The 19168-nt window shown below is 43.4% G+C and overlaps 1 protein-coding gene across 1 annotated transcript in view; it reads left to right on the top strand.

The window, feature by feature from the left end:
- The window catches only part of LOC135216773 (cyclin-H-like), a 103753-nt gene extending 84876 nt beyond the window's left edge, over positions 1 to 18877 (top strand). The window contains exons 5-7 of the mRNA XM_064252255.1: positions 16895 to 17002; positions 17185 to 17311; positions 18738 to 18877. Coding sequence (XP_064108325.1) covers positions 16895 to 17002; positions 17185 to 17311; positions 18738 to 18790 — 288 coding nt within the window. The 3' untranslated portion in view covers positions 18791 to 18877. The remainder of the gene's footprint in view (positions 1 to 16894; positions 17003 to 17184; positions 17312 to 18737) is intronic.
- The last annotated feature ends 291 nt before the right edge of the window (positions 18878 to 19168 follow it).

The raw sequence follows: 19168 nt of genomic DNA, 5'->3' as shown, positions 1-19168 counted from the left end.
ACCAGCAGTGGGGACGGATTCTTGCTTCCTCTTAGATGAAATACCCCACCTAGCTGTAAGCTCTGGTTGAGCCTAGCCGCCTCTGGTGTACTTCATTACAGCGGACTCTGGGAAGAAGATCCGCTCCCCCACATGCTAGAAGCCAGGAGTCTATTAGGCTCGTGCCTAAATAGTGCACTCCTGCAGAACGTGCTTTCGGCAATTCCTCCTACCTTGGAAGAAGTCGAAAGCATCCGTCTGAACCGTCTGAAGCTGGGATTTGGCCAAGATCTTAACAGAGGTTCCGTGCCATACGAGAGAGCAGCCATCTCTGTTATGATCAGCGAGTTGAGGACCTGCCAAACCTAGTTCCGCGCGTCGAACTCTGCCTGAATCAAGGAATCGGCAGCCTTGGAGCTTTTCGCCGAACTGGTCCATGGCGTCAGTCCCCGGTTTGAGCTTACCAAGCGTGAACGTGGGGCTGGCAAGTTCTCCCACAATTTCTCCAAAAGCTGGGAAGAGCGGAGAAGTAGACTCCGCCTCCCCCTTTTAGCTGTGGCATGGGCTCATCCTTGAGGACTGCCTGAAGAGTCGTCCTCTACTATTTTGTAGCGAACGGAAAGAGAAGCCCTCCTCTTCCGTCGCAAAAATAGTGAAAGGGACTCCTTATAGGCCTGGAGCTTGGTGTTTGTACATCCCAGTTTCCTCAAGGCAGTGACCCCATTCACGTTGAGCATGATCCCTACTGTAGAGAACATTCTCCCTAGAGATCTTGTCCTTCCCTAGTAAGAGCCGCTACGGCGTCCGCCTAGCAATAGCCATGAAGGCTGCGTCAAACCCGGAGGATAAAACTCGAAGTCCTCAATCCTTCTAGTTCCACACTCCGGGTAGAGATCATACCATCCTTAAACGGAGCGTAAGCGGCTACTCTCATGGGTTCTCCATAGAGAAAGCTGGTAGTGAAATCATGGTGGAAGCTGGAAAATCCCAGCCACTTGTTACTGGGGAGACTGAAGGGGGACCCTGAGAGAGCCCCAGCTACTCGGTCCCTCATTCTCTCTAACTCTGTTGGAGAGATCTTGGATGGACTGGCCCGATTTGAGACAGAGTGCTCAACAGTTGTGCGAACATCTGCTCAACTTTGTCCCCAGGGCGGAGGACTTGAGAGCCGACCATCTCACCCACCTGTTGCATCACCACTGCTGAGAAAGCAGTGGATCAAAGGTGCTGGGTCCCGCTCCTCCAACCCGGACGTTACAAGGAGTGGATGCGGTGGAGGCCGGAGAAGGCATTGGCTCGGTGGGAGCGCGAGCCTTCTCCTTAGAAAGACTTGCTTCTAGAGCTCTTCGAGGTAAGAAGAGCCTCGCTTGGGCCTTCACCGCGTCAGCGTAAGAAGTCGAAGACTTCTTAGCCGAAGAAGACGAAGACGACTTCTTAGAAGTCGTCTTAACTAGGGTCTTCGGTTCTCTCTGTCCCTTCACCTTTGGGGGTACAGAGAGAGGTCGGGGAGAGCGGGTAGGGATCTCAGCTCCCACAAAGCCTGGAAAGAGCACTTGAAGAAGGACAGGAGAAGATCCATGGAGCGCCCAAGGAAAGACCTTGGGCGCCCGACACACCTACCCTCAACCAACAATCCTCCGCACCCTACCGCCATAGGCCTCAATGTTGAGGTCGGGTCAGGGTACGACGTCCGGACGACTCCTGTGTGGCTACGACCCCGAGATTGCTGCATCTCTTGCTGGATGGAGGCTATGAGAGGGGCTGCGGATAAGGGGTCACTTATACCCTGTTGACTTGCCCCTGGGGAAAGATCTTGGACGGCCAGCTTCTTGTTTAAAATGTAAAGGCCGGCCTGGCCTTTGCGCGTTCTTCCCGAAGCCGCCTACCCACGCTTTTCAGGGTTGCAAGGGCAACCTCCCTCACACCAGCAGCCTGAAAGAAAAGCTAAATGAGCTTCTAATGGCGGACGGGGTTAACACTTATGTCTAAGAGTTGTTAGTAAAATGTAAAGAAGTCTATAATCGACTTACCCCCGTCCACCAGCTGAACTGACTAGGTCGTAGCAGATGGCGCAGGCTTTTCCGGGTTGCCAGACGATTCATATCGTTGTACGGCGTGGGCACATGGAGCGTGAGATCTGCACTCATCGTGGCCGCAGGGTGGTTCGTACAACGTCGCGTTGCATCCCAGGACCTGACAGTTGGTAGCCTGTAAGTGGAAAGGATACATAAGTATCAGGAGAACACTTACAGCCTAACCAGTTGCTCCGCTGGTGCCGGAGCGAGAAAGTTAGATTAAACCAGAGCCCCGCCATAATACGTGTGGTTAGTAAAATGGTTTGGTTTTGTCCTAGGCTACGGCGGGAGACAAGAGATAGAATCCAACCAGGTGTGGTGGTAAAATGGAAACCACGACGGATATGGCCGGGATGGGTATCCATATGGATATAAAAATTAAAAATAAACAAATCATCGTAAAAAAATTAGGTATATCCTTAAAATTAACAAATAATTATCAAACTTTTTCCCCCACACTAGTAGTGACCACCCCGCCCTGCTGGCGGAGCCAGTAATCTATAACCTGCGGGCGGAAGGCTCCGTTCGTTATAGAAAGGGAAGGTGGCTGAGCAACTGGGGAAGGGGGGGGAGGGTCTCGGCGTAAGACCGGCGGGAGAGAGAGAGGGGGGGGTTGGCCTACTCCTCCCCGTCCCAACAACTACCCCCGCTCCGGAGACCCGGTACCCTATGAGTGGTTCGCCCTATACCCCCCGCTGGAGGAACCCCTGGCCTCCTCAGAGAGAGGGAGGAAGGCAACTGAGGTTTGTCATGACAAACCAGAGTCCCCCGCGCCTCCCATACCTGTAGGGAGGGAAGGGGAAGGGGAAGGTGCGATGGAACACGTGACCGCAAGTGGCCTAAGCCGCGAGCAACACAACCGTGGGAGGGCCACGTGAACCAGGCTGTACCAATACATGGGACATGCACCTAGGCTAGCCTAACCTACCCTAAATAGAACTAAATTACATCGTAAAGATGGAAAAGACACTTATAGTAGAAGAAAAAGAAGCCCAGGAGGAGGCAAACTGTTCCGAGGAACAGAAGCCTACTCGGAGCCAGCGATAGCCGATGAAGAGCAAGAGCCGGGATGCTGGGCTGGAACATAGAATAGCCCTAAATACCAAACTAAGAGAAATGGTAAAAGGGCTAACCTAGCTAAAACTCGATGTAGAAAACGATGAACGTGATATAGTAAGCCCATAAGTATAAGAAGTCCCAGTATGGAGGACCGGGAATTCTTAACGAGGCAGCATGGCGCCGCCACGAGACAACCGGGAAACCGTATATGACCTATTAGAAGGAAAATACTGGTTCCCGGAAGACTAAAATACAGTAAAACATTACTTATGAGGCACTTAACTTAGCCGTTGCGATGGCAGAACGTTCCATGATGGATGGTGATATAAATCCTCGTGAAATAGCACAAGCACAAGAAAATGCGTCCGAACGCTGGCGCTAATGATTAAGGATGTCCGCTAGGGGCGCTGTTGTCCGTGGCGTCCTCTAGTAGTAGTAGTAGCGGCCGCATCGCCCGTTGGTATCAGCTCTCTCTTGTGGGGATTCTGATTGGAAGTTCTAATTGGTGAATGTCTCGTGGTAGTGTTCCCACTCGCCCCTATTGCCATACCGACACTTCTTTTTAAGAGTGAGTGAGTCAGTTTTACTGACATTTTCTTAATTTTGTTTTTCTCTGGTAATTTTAGATTAATTTTACCTAGAAAGAATGATATTAAGGATCCTTTCATAGGCCGCACGAGCTGAGCCCAGAAATATTTTAATAATATTTTTTATACTCTAATAATGTTGCTGTCTTTGACCCACCTCCAAATGTGTCAATCAGCTATATATATACCTGCCAGGTAAGTGTCATACATTAAAATGAAGTTTTTATGTTAAAACAAAGTTTAATGTATACTTACCTGGCAGGTATATATAATTTAATTCCCACCCGCCTCCCCTCAGGAGACAGGGTTCAGAGAAAATCTGGCCCAATTGGGAACGGTTCCTAGCGCTAGCGCCACGGTAACGGGGTGGTGGCTGCATGAACTACTAATAGGTTACTAGCGTTTGCCGCGAGTTTTGAAAATTTCTGCCAGGTGGAACAGAGAATATAGCTATATATATACCTGCCAGGTAAGTATACATTAAACTTTGTTTTAACATAAAAACTTCATTTTCATAAACATTTTAAACAAAAGCATAAACATTTATAAATCGACACATCCATAGCTAAATTTGCACTTATGTAACTCGATATTTTCGGCATAGAACAGCGTCAGAGGCATAAATTTTACCCTAATACCTACGTAATAACTCTCCATAAAATTTAATAATATAATTTGCATAACCTTTATGGTCTGAACAGCATTTCTACAAATGTATGAACTCGTTAGACAACGGGGCTAGCGGCGCTGTTAACTGAAAATTGTGCCGTACAGATACCTTTAAAATGACTTATTTTTTTAATGAATATTTTTGACGACCGCCATAAAACCGATTCGCCGTTGAGTGATTGCGCTGTTAACCGCGGGCTGCCTGTACCTGAATTTGAAGCTTGAAGGTGACAATAATATTGACATTTTTCAAGTACACAGGGAAATTAGTGAAAAGTTGTGGCAGACAGCCAAAAATAACATTGCAGAATGGCAATATGCTCCTTGTAGAAAGCATCTCCCCAGAGGAAAGTATTAAGTTGATGGGATTGTCAGACCTTGCGGGAGTTACGGTTGAGTGCACTCCCCACTCCAGCCTGAACTCCAGCAAGGGCTTGATTTATGCCCCTCAGTTTGATGGCTTTCTCTGAGAGGGGAGAGACTTTTAACAGAATTAAAAGACCAGGGTGTAATAAAGGTGGAAAGGATGTCAAAGAAGGTTGATAATAACAGAATACCTCAGCCTACCTTAATATTAACTTTTGGTACATTAAGACTTCCGGAATATGTCACTGCAGCCTGGTATAGGTTTAAGGTAAAGCAGTACATCCCGAGACCCAGAAGGTGTTTCCATTGCCAGCATTTTGGACACACCCTACAATCATGCCGATCCAAATTGCAAGAAAATCCTGCAGTCTGTGTCAACTGTGGAGAGGATGAGCATGGTATGTGCACCAGGGAACCTAAATGTGTTCACTGTGGTGAGGGACATGCATCATCATCTCTGCAGTGTGATGTATATTTACTCAAAAAAGAAATCCAAGCAATCCAAGTAATAGAAAGAACAACATTTAAGGAAGCACGAGAGAGAGCCAAAGCAAAGATTGTAAGACCCAGTCTAAGTTTTCCTACTGTAATAGCAAAATTAAGAAACCAAAAGAAAGAGACAAACAAAAAAACCCAAGTTAGGAGCACAAAGGTAGGATCAAATAAAGAATCATTAAAGAGACAGCTAACTGAATCATTTAGAGTCAATTGATGATGAGAAAGTAAAGATAAGGTTCACTAGAACCAACAAGAAAGACCTTAGTATGGAATTGGAAAAAATTGAAGTGCCAGTTGAGTTACACCCTCCACCATCTGCCTCTTTGGAGGCAAGGCCACTGGTTACTGGTCTGGTGCCAACTCCTCTTTGGAGGACAAACCAGCAGATGCTGGTCCCCTGGTGCCAGTCCTCGCGGGTACTTCTGCCTCAGAGCTGGCAACCGCCAGCAATACAAAGACTCTTGAGGTGGTCTCTTTAGGGAACACCTCTGCTTTCTCCGTCTTGACAGAGATGGAGAGTGAAGAAACTAAAAAACCCTTCAGTGTCAAGGACACTGAAGGAAAAGATGTTGGCTCTATGAAGGCAATAACTCCACCCAAGAAGCCAACAAAACTTTCCATTAAAATGCCTCCCCCTAGTAGAAAAAAGAGCTCTCCCAGTCTTGTAAAAAGGAACCATAATATTGGTCCCAAACTTAAATAAATTCACTTCCATTATTCAATGGAATTGTTAGGGACTGCGAGCAAAGTATGAGAAAGTCAAGCTTCGATTTATGAGCACTCCCCTGTAGGGTTATGTTTGCAGGAGACCATGCTAGGTGAATATACACCTTGTCCTAGGGAATATGTTCACTATAGAACTAAATTTGATTTAGAGGTGGGAAATCATGGTGGATCCCTCATCTACATCCGTCAAGATGTGCCACACTACGAAGTGAAACTAAATACTCCACTTCAAGCTGTGGCTGTAAGAATTAATTTAAGAAGGAAATATACTTTATGTTCCCTTTACATTCCACCCAATAGCTGTCTCCCAAGAGAACTTGATATACTTGATGCAGCAACTACCAGAGCCATTTCTTCTACTTGGTGACTTCAATAGTAGACATCCATTGTGGGGAGATGTAACATCAAATCCAAAAGGGAATATGATGGCATCTTTAATAGAAAATGAAGATATAGGTTTTCTTAATACTGGAGAACCTACCCATTACCACATTTAGACAGGCACTGTCTCCTGCATCGACCTTTCAATATGTAGCTCCAACTGCAGTGTTGATTATAGTTGGAGAAAAAGTGATGACTGGCATACCAGTGACCATTCTCCAATTGTGATCAACACCAATGATGGTCCACCTATCCCGAGATCACCACGATGGTGCTTAGAGAAAGCAAATTGGAGAAAATTCAAAGATTTGAGTGAGTTGGAGGGGGATGCAAAAGATTTCCTAAGTATAGATGATGCCATTGATCTACTCAATGGAACAAGGTCTACACTCGATTCCTCGAACTAAAGGCCTATTCAGGAGACGGTCAGTACCGTGGTGGTCAGAAGACCTAAGGCTGTTACACCGAGCTACCAGGTCATCATTGACCAGGTGCCGTATAAAATCATGGTGCATATAAAAGCAAAGAGCCTAGAAGCTCTACAAATCTTGAAAGTGCTTTCTCACACCAGTTGGGGAGCTGATAGAAATCTTTTACTAAAGCTTCATAAATCTTTAATCTTATCAAAGCTGTCATACGGTTGTGAAGTATATTCTTCAGCTTCCTCATCTAACTTAAAAATTTTAGATTCAGTTCATCATTCAGGTATTCATATAGCCACAGGAGCTTTCCGTTCATCACCAATATCTAGTTTGCTAGTTGATGTAGGAGAGATGCCCCTTGAACTCTATCGCCAGTCATCATTACTTCGGTACTGGATTAGAGTGCAAAGACTCCCCAAATCTCTGGCATTTGCTGTGGCAAATAGAAATATTTTTAACGGTTTGTATGAAAGTCATCCAAGGTATCCCATTCCTTTTAGGTTTAGAATTAGAAAAATTTTAGAGGATACAATATTAAAAAATTTCCCATTATCCCCTATGTGTATCCCAGTACTCCTGTCTGGAGGTTACCTGATGTGAAATTCTGCAGGTACTTCAATGGAGCAAAGAGGGATAAATCTGATGAGGAAATAGGGCCGTATTTTTAAGAGCATGTATCAGAGCATGTAGATACAAGTTTTATATTTACTGATGGCTCCAAATCCAATGCTGGCGTTGGATATGGAGTTTTTAGCGAATCTTTTAACCGAAGAGGTGCACTTCCCTCTGTCGCCTCAAACTTTACAGCTGAATTGTATTGCATCCTAGTAGCACTGGAACATATTGCAACACTCCGAGTGTGTAGCTACACAATATTTTGTGAATCCAAAAGTGCCCTACAGTCCCTGGAAGTCTTTAATACTGATCACCCCTTGGTGTTGAAGATCTTGCAGTGGATTTTCTCGCACCAGTATAGTGGCAGCATTGTTTCTTTATGTTGGGTTCCTGCCCATGTGAACATATCGGGAAATGAAGAGGCAGACAAGCTAGCCAAATCAGCAGCGCAAACTTTGGTACCGAGAAAATGCCCTGTTCCATATCGAGATACATTCTATGATATATGGAAGTCCATCCAGCATTTATGGGCACTTCAGTGGGACAGAGTAGGCCCCAATAAGATGAAAGAAATTACTGGTCAGACACACCCTTGGAAATATGACCTAATACCAAGGAAGTGGGAGGTTGTATTGTGTAGATTACGTATTGGCCATACACGTTTAACTCTCGGCTATCTGATGGATGGGGAGAATGAGCCCTTCTGTGACGATTACTTAGTTCCCCTGACTGTTAGGCATTTGCTGGTTGAGTGTCCCAGTCTAGTGGAACTTAGGAATCGTTTTTTAGCTTATAGTAGTGAAGCAGGTGGTAATTATAGCATGGCAAAACTGTTGGGAGAAAGCATTTGTATTAACATTATCTCTTTTATCAAAGAAGCTTGTCTTCTCAAATATATCTGACAGCTGTGCTGTCTTAGTATATATATATATATATATATATATATATATATATATATATATATATATATATATATATATATATATATATATATTATATATATTTTTACGTATTTAGCTGGCCTTGAGAGAGGCTAGATACGTAAACGGAAATAATTGAAGGAAGACCAGTTGAAATTAATTGAACTTACCGTAAAACTGATTATTAATGAATACTTCTTTAGAGGAAAAGGTCGCCAGAAAACTCAGCTCGTTACTTTACAGCTATTTATTTACAAAAAGGCCCGTGCTGGCCTGGAGAAAAGGTAAATGATGGCTCCGCCTGGAGTCATTCAAGCTGATTTTCATAAACTCGGGTAATGCACACTTGCGGGCAGAGAGACGGCACGTGACTCATGGAATCTGGAAAAGAATCCCAGATTAAACGAGATAAAAGAAAAAATGACTTCTTGCTTTGATTAAGGCTGATTAATTCTCTAACATTGGGGAAAGTAAACTCGAATGTTTCACTGAGGTATGCACGAAAGCTTGGTCTTTAACAAGTCACAAAGGGAAGCACGTGGCCCGATGAGGACAAAGGGCTTTTGATGTAGAAGGGGTAAAAATGAGAATTGAAAATGAATTTAGCAAGAGTCGTATGGTAGTAAAAGGTGCTGGGTTGAAGTTTACACTCTTAGACGTACCTGGATGCAATATTCAGTGTATCGTTGTGGGAAAATGTGGCGCCCGGCTGTGTCTTGGCGCACCACTCACGCCCTAGATAGGCCTAACAGGAAGGCAGGTAGTTGGACATCCGTCCGAGATCACAGACTGCAGTTGACTGAGGCAGAATTCAGGTGGTGTGCTTGGGGGTTGGGATTCAGCTTAACCCCCCACGAGTAAGGCAAATCCTGGAAAACAAGCATACAGCCAGCAGAGGGGTCACAGGAAAGAGAGCTTAAGATATAGGTCTAAGAAGTACCAATCTGCCTACATCCTTCCCTTTTGAGATACGTCCCTAAAGCTGACAAAAGACTATATTCCCTCAACTGGGGAACTCCCTATCTCTAGCTGGCGGGTTTTGGGTTTCCCGCGTTTTACTAAAAATCAGCTGATATTCTAAAGAAATGGCTGCCGTTTTCCAAATCAAATTATTTAATTGATATCTGGGTAGACGAACGATCTATAAACGTCACAGCTTCCCCTGTTAAGAATGCATTCACTCCCTTTCGGGCGTGAAGGTCTTGGCTTAAATAAATTGATCGTCTCGACTACCCAGTTCTCCTACTCCAACTTGAAGTTTTTTGAGCAGCGATACAGCTAACTACAGTGGCCTACCTAACATAGGTGGAGATGCTAAGTGTACTAACTTAATGTAGTAATGTAGTCTAGCCTAAGTAATAACTACGGGTTGTCTGTGACGACAGTCTACTCTACCCCTAGATAAGGTTACTTGAAAATTCTACTTGCTACTAACCTAATGCCCTGGTACTAAATCATTAGCCTAACCTACTCATTATAGTTAAATGAAGACGCAATCATTCCAGAGTGTGGTACGCACAGCAGTAGTTCAGCGACGGAATTGTTAAAATATATGAGGTGAGGTAATGGTGCGTGAGGATGATGAGTGGTTAGTGCATTACCAGGATGGACATGCAATGAGGTAATTACATTTAAGTGAGGATTAGTATCACCATGGCTAGGGGTTAGAGGGTTAGTTCTACTGGCAGAGATCAGGCTGGCTACCTTCTCTGGGTAGGTGCCAGGATCATTCTGCAATTGAATGCGACACTGTACCTCGGGCACAGGTGCCAAGGAGAGCATGTGGCTCTTTGGTTAGTGTGTTAATGATTTGCTACGTCCCTTCTTCTTCTTCTTCTTATTCCTCCAGGACCTGGCTATACCAGTCCTAGGAGTAGACGGAGGCACCGACTCTGGGGAAAGGCCAGAAACGCCGGCAGGAGCAGAGGCAGTGGTAGCCTGAGGGATTTCAGGAGAACACCCTACTTCGGTATCTGCAGCAACCGTCGTAGAGGTGGAACCTACTGCAGGGGAGGCCCTCACTTCAGCTGCTGCGACAGCCGTCGTAAGGGGAAAACTCCAGGCTGACTCCGTGTCGGGCAGTTCCTGGCTTTCCAGAGGAGGTATGGAGGTTAGGTCTGCCGGAGGTTCATCCTCGGGCGACAGTGGTGAGGGTGAAGAAGAATTATGGGCTGGAGATTGGCCATGGGCTGCGGTAAGCTCCATGCCCGTTGGAGGATCTCCTGTAGGAGGATCCTTGGTTAGGTTAGGCGCCGGCACTAGCTCGGGGCCAGGTGCAGAAGTCAAGTTCTGTGGTGGCTCTACGTCCAGGCTGGACGGAGCTTGGCACTGCTCAGTGCTGCCAAGTGGCACTGGCAGAGTGTGGAGGTCGGCTGGACCTGTGGCGGGTACCGGAGGTGCAATACCTCTCAGCGTGCCCTTGGAAATGGGAGACAGAGGCTCCTGTCTCTTTTGGAAGGATAAGCCTTGTGGAAAATGGACATTGTCCGCTGCTGGTAGTTTGCTAGGGCACCTAGGCCAATTAGTAGAGTGCCCTATTACGTTGCAGGTTTTGCAACGGAACTGTGAATGGTCAATCTCCCTCCTTGGTAACGGGGGAGACTGTTGGTGGACGTACTTCCTGGAGAAAGTAAAATTTCGATGACTCCTTGCCTTGGAGTGATTTGTTGTGGGGTTAGGACCCCTAGGCTTCTTGAACGGTGAGGGAGACTTCATGTCTTGCCCTAGGAGGAGGTCGTAACCTCCTGGAATGTAGCTTTCAACTGCAAGGGTACAAACTCTGGAGAAGTGAGGTCTGGTGACCCTCAATTGGACGGTCGGAAGGATCAGTTTAATATGGTTGATACCTTCAATGGTGATTAAGTGACGTCTATTGACGTTTGCCCCTCAGGGGATTCGATCTTCCCGTATTAGGGAGATTTGAGCACCAGAGTCGTCGTAGGCTCTGACGTGGCTTGGCGGATAATGGCTTTGGACGGGTGCGACTGTTATAGGGCCCTTAGCTGGGGGTCCTAGTGAAGAAGGATTGGTGACGGCCATTGCGATGGCAGGAATATTGTGGTTCGCGCACCCTCCGTAGTTGGCAGACATGTGACCCTTGCGGCCACAGTCTCGGCAGAACTTTTTCCAGAACCTCTTCCGGGGCACTGGACGGTAAGGCCGAGATGGCCCCACAGGTTGCGAATCTGTGGAGTCACCAAGGCTGGCAGTGTGCTCTGGCACAGGTGAAGAGTCCTCTCTGGCAGTGATTTGAGGTAGAGGTTAAGGAATCCTCCGTTGAATCACCCTCAGAAACAAGTCCGGGGTTAACTGGTGGGCTTACCTCTTCCAAAGTGGAGGAGGTAGGCGGTAAAATGGTAAGAGGCTGAGATGATGCGGAAGAAACAGTCTGGCTCTGACACTGGGTCAGGGCCAGGTTTCACAAATAAAAGGAATGTCTGGGACATCGGAGGCACTAGCCTCTGGATCTAAAGTTGAGGTTTGATTATGAGGCATGCTGCAGGGATCCGGTGCATCTGGTAGTGGGAGCTGCATCCAGGGGAGATACGGCTTAAGTAGAACTCGGCCCAATATCACCTGATAAACATCATGAAATTGGTCAACTACGCCCAGGCGGCACAATGTGGTTTCCTTGGTCACCTGGTCCAGAAAGGGCATTTTTACATTCAGAAGGACCGAAGGAACAGAATAGAGGTTACCGTCAATCCATTCAAACTGAATTTCTTCGTTCGTCTGGATTTTGGCACCCCTAGGCAATGCCTTTCTTGAAATAAGGGAGACCTGGGCTTCGGTGTCGGCCATGACTTGTACCCACTGATAGGCCGTAGGAGACTGTTCATCAGGCAGGGCTACATGGTAGCCTTGGAGAAGTTCACCCTGGAAGCTCTCCTCCCAAGGTAGAGACCGACTTGGGCACTGGTCGGAATCCACAGCATGCCCACGCACACAACAAGTGGTGCAGAACCTCCGCAACCACCTCTTACCGGGAGTCCAGCTCATGGTCTGGGGCTTAGAAACTAGCAGAGAGATTGCGTCATCTATGAGAGCTAGCTCATACTTTCTCTCTTCTTCTCTTTCCTTTCTCTCTGCTTCTCTGGCTTTCTCCTCTGCTTCTCTTTCTTCCTTTTCTTGCAGGCGCGCAGCAGCCTGCTGCGCCTTTATCCACTGGTCAAGTGCTGGTCCAGTGTAACCAGCCTCCTTGCCCAGAGTTATGAGGGCTCCGAGCTTCTCTAGCTCTCTGGCAAAGAAGTCGCGGGAATCAGGGGAAGACATTTCCCTAGGCTGCAGTGGAGGCTCGGATGAAAAAGAAAATAATGGCCAGGAAAGGGTACTGAATGGAATGGGAGTGCCTACTGTGGAAAGTGGCACTCACTTGGAAATGTGTTCTGCGGCGTGGTAAGGAAAAGTCTGAAAAGACTGGGTGCTTGGTGGCACTTTGTGAATGGCACCTTCTACTGAGGTGAAAAAATCGAATGAAGTGTGCGGCGTACGTCACACTTACGGGCGTTCCCAATTTGGGAGACATTGGAATGGGCTACCTGTAGGTCCAATACAGGTGCACGGCACTTATGAGGAGGCGTTCCTTGGTTCAGTGATCCAAAATGGTGGATACTCTAATGAATGGGCATTCCGTAGGACGGACACACAGGTTTAGGGCTACCTGTACGTCTGTACAGATGCGATGGCACTTCAGGAGGCGTTCCTTTTGGACAGCACTAGTAGTGCTGGTATTGCGGCACTTCGGGAGGCGTTCCCTTGTTGAGTGTTCCGAAGGATCACTGACCCTTGTACACGGACACACTAATTACTGGGGCGTTCCGTAAGGACGGACACGCAGGTTTAATGGCTACCTGTACAGCCTGTACAGGTGCAATGGCACTTATGAGGAGTTCCTTGGAGCACTGGTATCGTGCTGGTGTGTCCCGGACACTACATGCAGTATACTTAAATATACTGAAGTGAAATGGTACTCTGTTCGTGGCAGAGGGTAATAGTGGAGGAGAGAAAGTAAAAGGTGGGAGTACTTCAGCAGCCAGTCGATGGACAGTGTCAAGAATTAGTGGCACTGTAAAATGGTAAGACCTGACGTGCACTGGTGGTGGCCAGTCCTAAACTGGTAACGACTTCCCTGTCTGGAAGTAATGATTTGCGTGGCACACTGTGCGAATTGTGCTTGCGGTATACGCAAGTCTTTCGTGATAAAGAAAATGAAAAGACCACTCGGGCAACGACAGGTAATGGAAATTTTAGAAATGCTCAGTCCCTCGCTGAAGTACTCGGTAAATGAAATAAATAAATGCTTGCAAACTGCAATGGACACATGCGCGTACGTATCACGCTGTGTAAATGAAAGACACAAGAGACTAAAATAATGTTAATTCTGCATGCTCTAATTAATGGTAAGATGTAGTACTCTTGGCTTCGTGAATAATGGGTTCTCTCTCTCTCTCTCTCTCTCTCTCTCTCTCTCTCTCTCTCTCTCTCTCTCTCTCTCTCTCTCTCTCTCTCTCTCTCTCTGAGAGGGTGAAAAATGATATATGAATGAACTCCCTTATATTTGAATTGAACTACTAATGTTAGTTTAATATGACGCAACTTGCGTTAAATGATCTACTTACGTTAACGTTTAATGAAAGAATTGCTTTTGGTAACGTTTTATGAAAATGATAACGCGCTCGTGGTGAACGATTTTTATGTTAATGTTAGCGGCTTGCGCTTATGAAATGATTTGCGTTTTAATATGAAATTTACAAAGACGCGTTTTACGTTAACAATTCTTGTAATTTATTCTACTTGAAGATTTACGTTAACTTTAAGTAAGATTACTAGGTCCCTTTGAAAAGTGAAATGACGGTAAGGATTTTAAAATGAAAATGTTAGCAAACAATTGTAAAAAGAAGAGGTTACGTTTGGTGCGAAGTGAAATGAAACTTTCGCTCAGCGCGCGAGTGAGCGATGCGAGGTGAAACACGTGAGAGAGCTGGGCGGGCTGGACATCGTGTCGTTCAAAACAGCTGATTCTCTGTAAATGCGAAGGCAATTTACAACACCAAATTCTACTTTCTTATTCAAGGCGAATTACGTTAATTTCTCTGGCAGAACGATAGATACTAGTACCGAGATTGATATTATTTACGTTAAAACTTCGAGACTTACGTTACTTTGCTTAAATTGTTTAGATAATTCTTAAATGGGTAACAAACATGGCTGCCGCTGTGAATGAGACGAAGGCTGGTTGAGACCGCGCAGGCGCGAGAGTGCGCGAGGCTGAATTAAGCTGAGAGGTAAGCGGTTACCAACACTTGGAATGAAAACTAAGTTAGAATGAATTCCCCTAACTTATCACAGACAAAAGAATTGTACACTTCTTTTGCCGTAACTATTAGTAAAACACTCCTAACTAGCTAGGCTTTCTAATACAGCAATAAACCCTGGCAAAGCACTTCCTAGTTTGATCTGGTCCTTTCTGGCATCTATCTGCACACGTGATCGTGTGAGCTCCTACAAGAACAATGCGATTTACAAAATAACAGAATTCGCTCGGCGCTCTGGCTGTTACAATAATAAGATTTCTACCTTCACATTTGTTTAAAACACTTCTACAATAAAAAATACTTAAACGTTCCTTAAGCTTACATTGGTTATAGAATAATCATATTAATGAATGGAATACCTTACCGTGAGTCAGTGTCTTTCTTCTTTCCCTGCAAGTGTGCTTTCTTTTCTTGCGCTTTGAAAAACATTTACATTCGTTTTACAAGGGATAACGCGATTTACAAGCTTTTTTAAGCAAGCCCAGATTCGATCCTCGGCGAGGTCGACAATTTTACGTATTTAGCTGGCCTTGAGAGAGGCTAGATACGTAAACAGAAATAATTGAAGGAAGACCAGTTGAAATTAATTGAACTTACCGTAAAACTTATTATTATTGAATACTTCTTTAGAGGAAAAGGTCGCCAGAAAACTCAGCTCGTTACTTTACAGCTATTTATTTACAAAAAGGCCCGTGCTGGCCTGGAGAAAAGGTAAATGATGGCTCCAGCTGGAGTCATTCAAGCTGATTTTCATAAACTCGGGTAATGCACACTTGCGGGCAGAGAGACGGCACGTGACTCATGGAATCTGGAAAAGAATCCCAGATTAAACGAGATAAAAGAAAAAATGACTTCTTGCTTTGATTAAGGCTGATTAATTCTCTAACATTGGGGAAAGTAAACTCGAATGTTTCACTGAGGTATGCACGAAAGCTTGGTCTTTAACAAGTCACAAAGGGAAGCACGTGGCCCGATGAGGACAAAGGGCTTTTGATGTAGAAGGGGTAAAAATGAGAATTGAAAATGAATTTAGCAAGAGTCGTATGGTAGTAAAAGGTGCTGGGTTGAAGTTTACACTCTTAGACGTACCTGGATGCAATATTCAGTGTATCGTTGTGGGAAAATGTGGCGCCCGGCTGTGTCTTGGCGCACCACTCACGCCCTAGATAGGCCTAACAGGAAGGCAGGTAGTTGGACATCCGTCCGAGATCACAGACTGCAGTTGACTGAGGCAGAATTCAGGTGGTGTGCTTGGGGGTTGGGATTCAGCTTAACCCCCCACGAGCAAGGCAAATCCTGGAAAACAAGCATACAGCCAGCAGAGGGGTCACAGGAAAGAGAGCTTAAGATATAGGTCTAAGAAGTACCAATCTGCCTACATCCTTCCCTTTTGAGATACGTCCCTAAAGCTGACAAAAGACTATATTCCCCCAACTGGGAACTCCCTATCTCTAGCTGGCGGGTTTTGGGTTTTCCCGCGTTTTACTAAAAATCAGCTGATATTCTAAAGAAATGGCTGCCGTTTTCCAAATCAAATTATTTAATTGATATCTGGGTAGACGAACAATCTATAAATGTCACAATATATATATATTTATATATATAGTTATATAGATATAGTTATATATATATATAGTAATATATATAGTATATATATAGTATATAATAGTATATATATATATATATATATATATATATATATATATATATATATATATATATATATATATATATATATATATATATATATATATATAAATAAATCAAGCACTCCTAAACATCCCTGTGTTTGGATGTTTAGGATGTATATTGGAGAAAAGGACTATACACTCTGCAACCATGACAAAATGCACACAACTCATACCAGCTGCACTTGGAAAATATCCTATTGCTAAGACCTCAGGTTTGTTAGCTATGAAAAATACAAATTGATATAGAAATTTGTCATACATAATGGGCAGGTTGATTTGTGTGCTATAGATGTAAACCTAAGACGACAAAAAACCTGAATTATATACTAGTACAAAATTTGAATTGTGAAAGAATGTGAAACTTTCTAAGCAAACTGTCCAATGATGTAATTGTTATTTGGGGATAGTATTTATGATTCATAAAAGACTTAAATAAAACAATTATTATATAAATGATGAATTTGTTCAATTGATACTTTAAATATGCTGAATTAAAATGATTACAACTGGTTGGTTTATGTATAATTATTAGAATTACTGTACTATTGTGTTAAAATTATGAAGTACTCATGAAAAATTCTTCCTACCACAGACAAGATTCCAAAAGCTACAGGACCCAGAAAGGTTGCGACCTTATATTGAAGATTTTCTAGAGAAAGTAAATCTTACTGATGCCATTATATTGTATTCACCAGGCCAGGTAAATGCATTTCTGTACATGAATTTCAGTATGGTAGTGAATAAGAAATTATTGTATCCTTGTTTTTAATTTATGTTATTTTTCAATTACAAAAGGTTGGTGGTACCACTTGGGAGAATAATTTTATTGTGTATATGGTGGGCATCCAAAAATTGAACAATTATTTTATCTTTTGTTCACAGATTGCTCTTGCTGCTGTGACTACTGCAGTAAGCAGGCTTGGAGATAATCTAGATCAATATGTAACAGATATACTTTTCCCTGGAGACCAGAAGCAGCATTTAGCTAATCTAGTTGAAGCAGTTAGAAGTAAGTGGAATATAGAATATCTATGTACGTACATTGATTAATTCTCACGAAATTCATTACCTTCATTTTATCGTGTATTTTGGAGTGTTTACAGCCATGTTTTATGTTGAATATCGCAAAGTTTTATTTGTTTCATGACAGACCTATCGGTCACAAAATCTCAATTTGATATGTATTTTCTGATGCCTTTACAATAGAAAAAAAAAGGTCAGAGTGAATGCTGGCATTAGTGCCCATTCAGCTTGCTGGTAGGTAGTTATCTTTATGCTCTCTCCTCCATTTGTCTTGATAACACCGCCATGAATTTTATCCCCCATTTCACTCAACGAAATTTGGAAAATAAATGCTATTCACTTCTGATTTCATTTTTAAACAGTTGAGTTCTGCTTTTAAAGAAATAGATAGATAGCAAGTGGATCAAATAACAATCCAATTGAAACATGTTCGCAATGGGAGACCTGACATTGGGCACTTATTTTCAACAAATATACATCTAATTACACTTTAATTCTAGGAACAAATTTAAATTAATGAATGGAGGGAAAACAAGGAAAAGGATATTGGACAGAACAGACAAATGGTTTATACAATCAACAAGTCCCCTCCACCAGCTCAGTACACCTATGTATTGTTGATGCTGTATAATAAACACAAAATCAGCTTAATGAAAGAAATTGCATAATAGAAGAGAAGTGAAAATTAATTGAAATGACTAGAATAGAAATGTATCAGACAACAGAAGCAGTTGATTAAATGCTCATCTGGCATAAAGTAACTGTACCTGTTTGTACAAATAATAATGTAGAAGATAAAACTTCTGGAATAAAAGAAGATACATAATAAAAGAAAAGAGAACAGAAATTGAAGTAAACAAAATTGAAAATGATCAGGAAAACTGAAGTGTGTGATTGACCACACACTGAGAGAGAGAAAAAAAACTGGGGGAGATAGAATGGCATTTATTACCTGATAACATGTACACAAAATTAAAGTAAACATGATCTCATTTAAACCAAAGAAATTTACAAAATTAAAGAGAAGTAGAAGTAAATTCAATAATGAGAATATAAAAAGACCTGAGAGAGAAGAAAAGAAGTGCATACATTGAGAGAGAGAGAGAGAGAGAGAGAGAGAGAGAGAGAGAGAGAGAGAGAGAGAGAGAAGCTACCCAGCAATCTTGCTTCAGAGATAAACCTCAAGAGCTGTGGTAAAAGATTTAGTATTTTACTCATAAATGCAGTGGTACCTCGTTTGTTGAACGTTTATGTCAAACTTTCCATTTGTCTAACAAAATTTTTGAGAAAATTTTGTATCGTTTGTCAAACAAATGCTTGTACTTCAAACTGACTGATTATCTAGTTTGGACTTGTATTCGACAGCCTACTGGGTCTTACAAGTTAAACTATTAATTTTTTTCCATTTACAGTAGTGCCTCAGGCTATGAAATTAATCTGTTCCGAAGCGGCCTTCGCAACCTGATTTTTTCGTATCTAGAACTACGTTTTACATGTAAATTGCCTAATTCATTCCAAGCCCTACAAAAACACCATAGTAAATTTTATAATAAAGCAAATTGACCAATAAACAATGAAATACAACAATTTTGACTATTCAATACCTAACATAACTATGACTGTACCTGTAAATAAAGTGTATTAGTGTACAGGGTACAAGAAATACTGTATGTACATGTACGTACGTACTATGTAGTAAAATGTGGAACCTTACTTTTTGAGTGAGGCGATGTCCGAAAGTGACGACAGAGGAGGACAAATGGCAGAAAACATTAACACTATATCCATCTTCGTTCTCCATAGAAAGCATCCTCTTCTTTCATTGAACTTCAGCAACATTCTT

Source organism: Macrobrachium nipponense, chromosome 6 (assembly GCF_015104395.2).
Source record: "Macrobrachium nipponense isolate FS-2020 chromosome 6, ASM1510439v2, whole genome shotgun sequence".
Taxonomy (NCBI): Eukaryota; Metazoa; Arthropoda; class Malacostraca; order Decapoda; family Palaemonidae; genus Macrobrachium; species Macrobrachium nipponense.
Note: the sequence above shows the minus strand (reverse complement) of the source record. Positions and strands in the feature narration are given on the sequence as shown.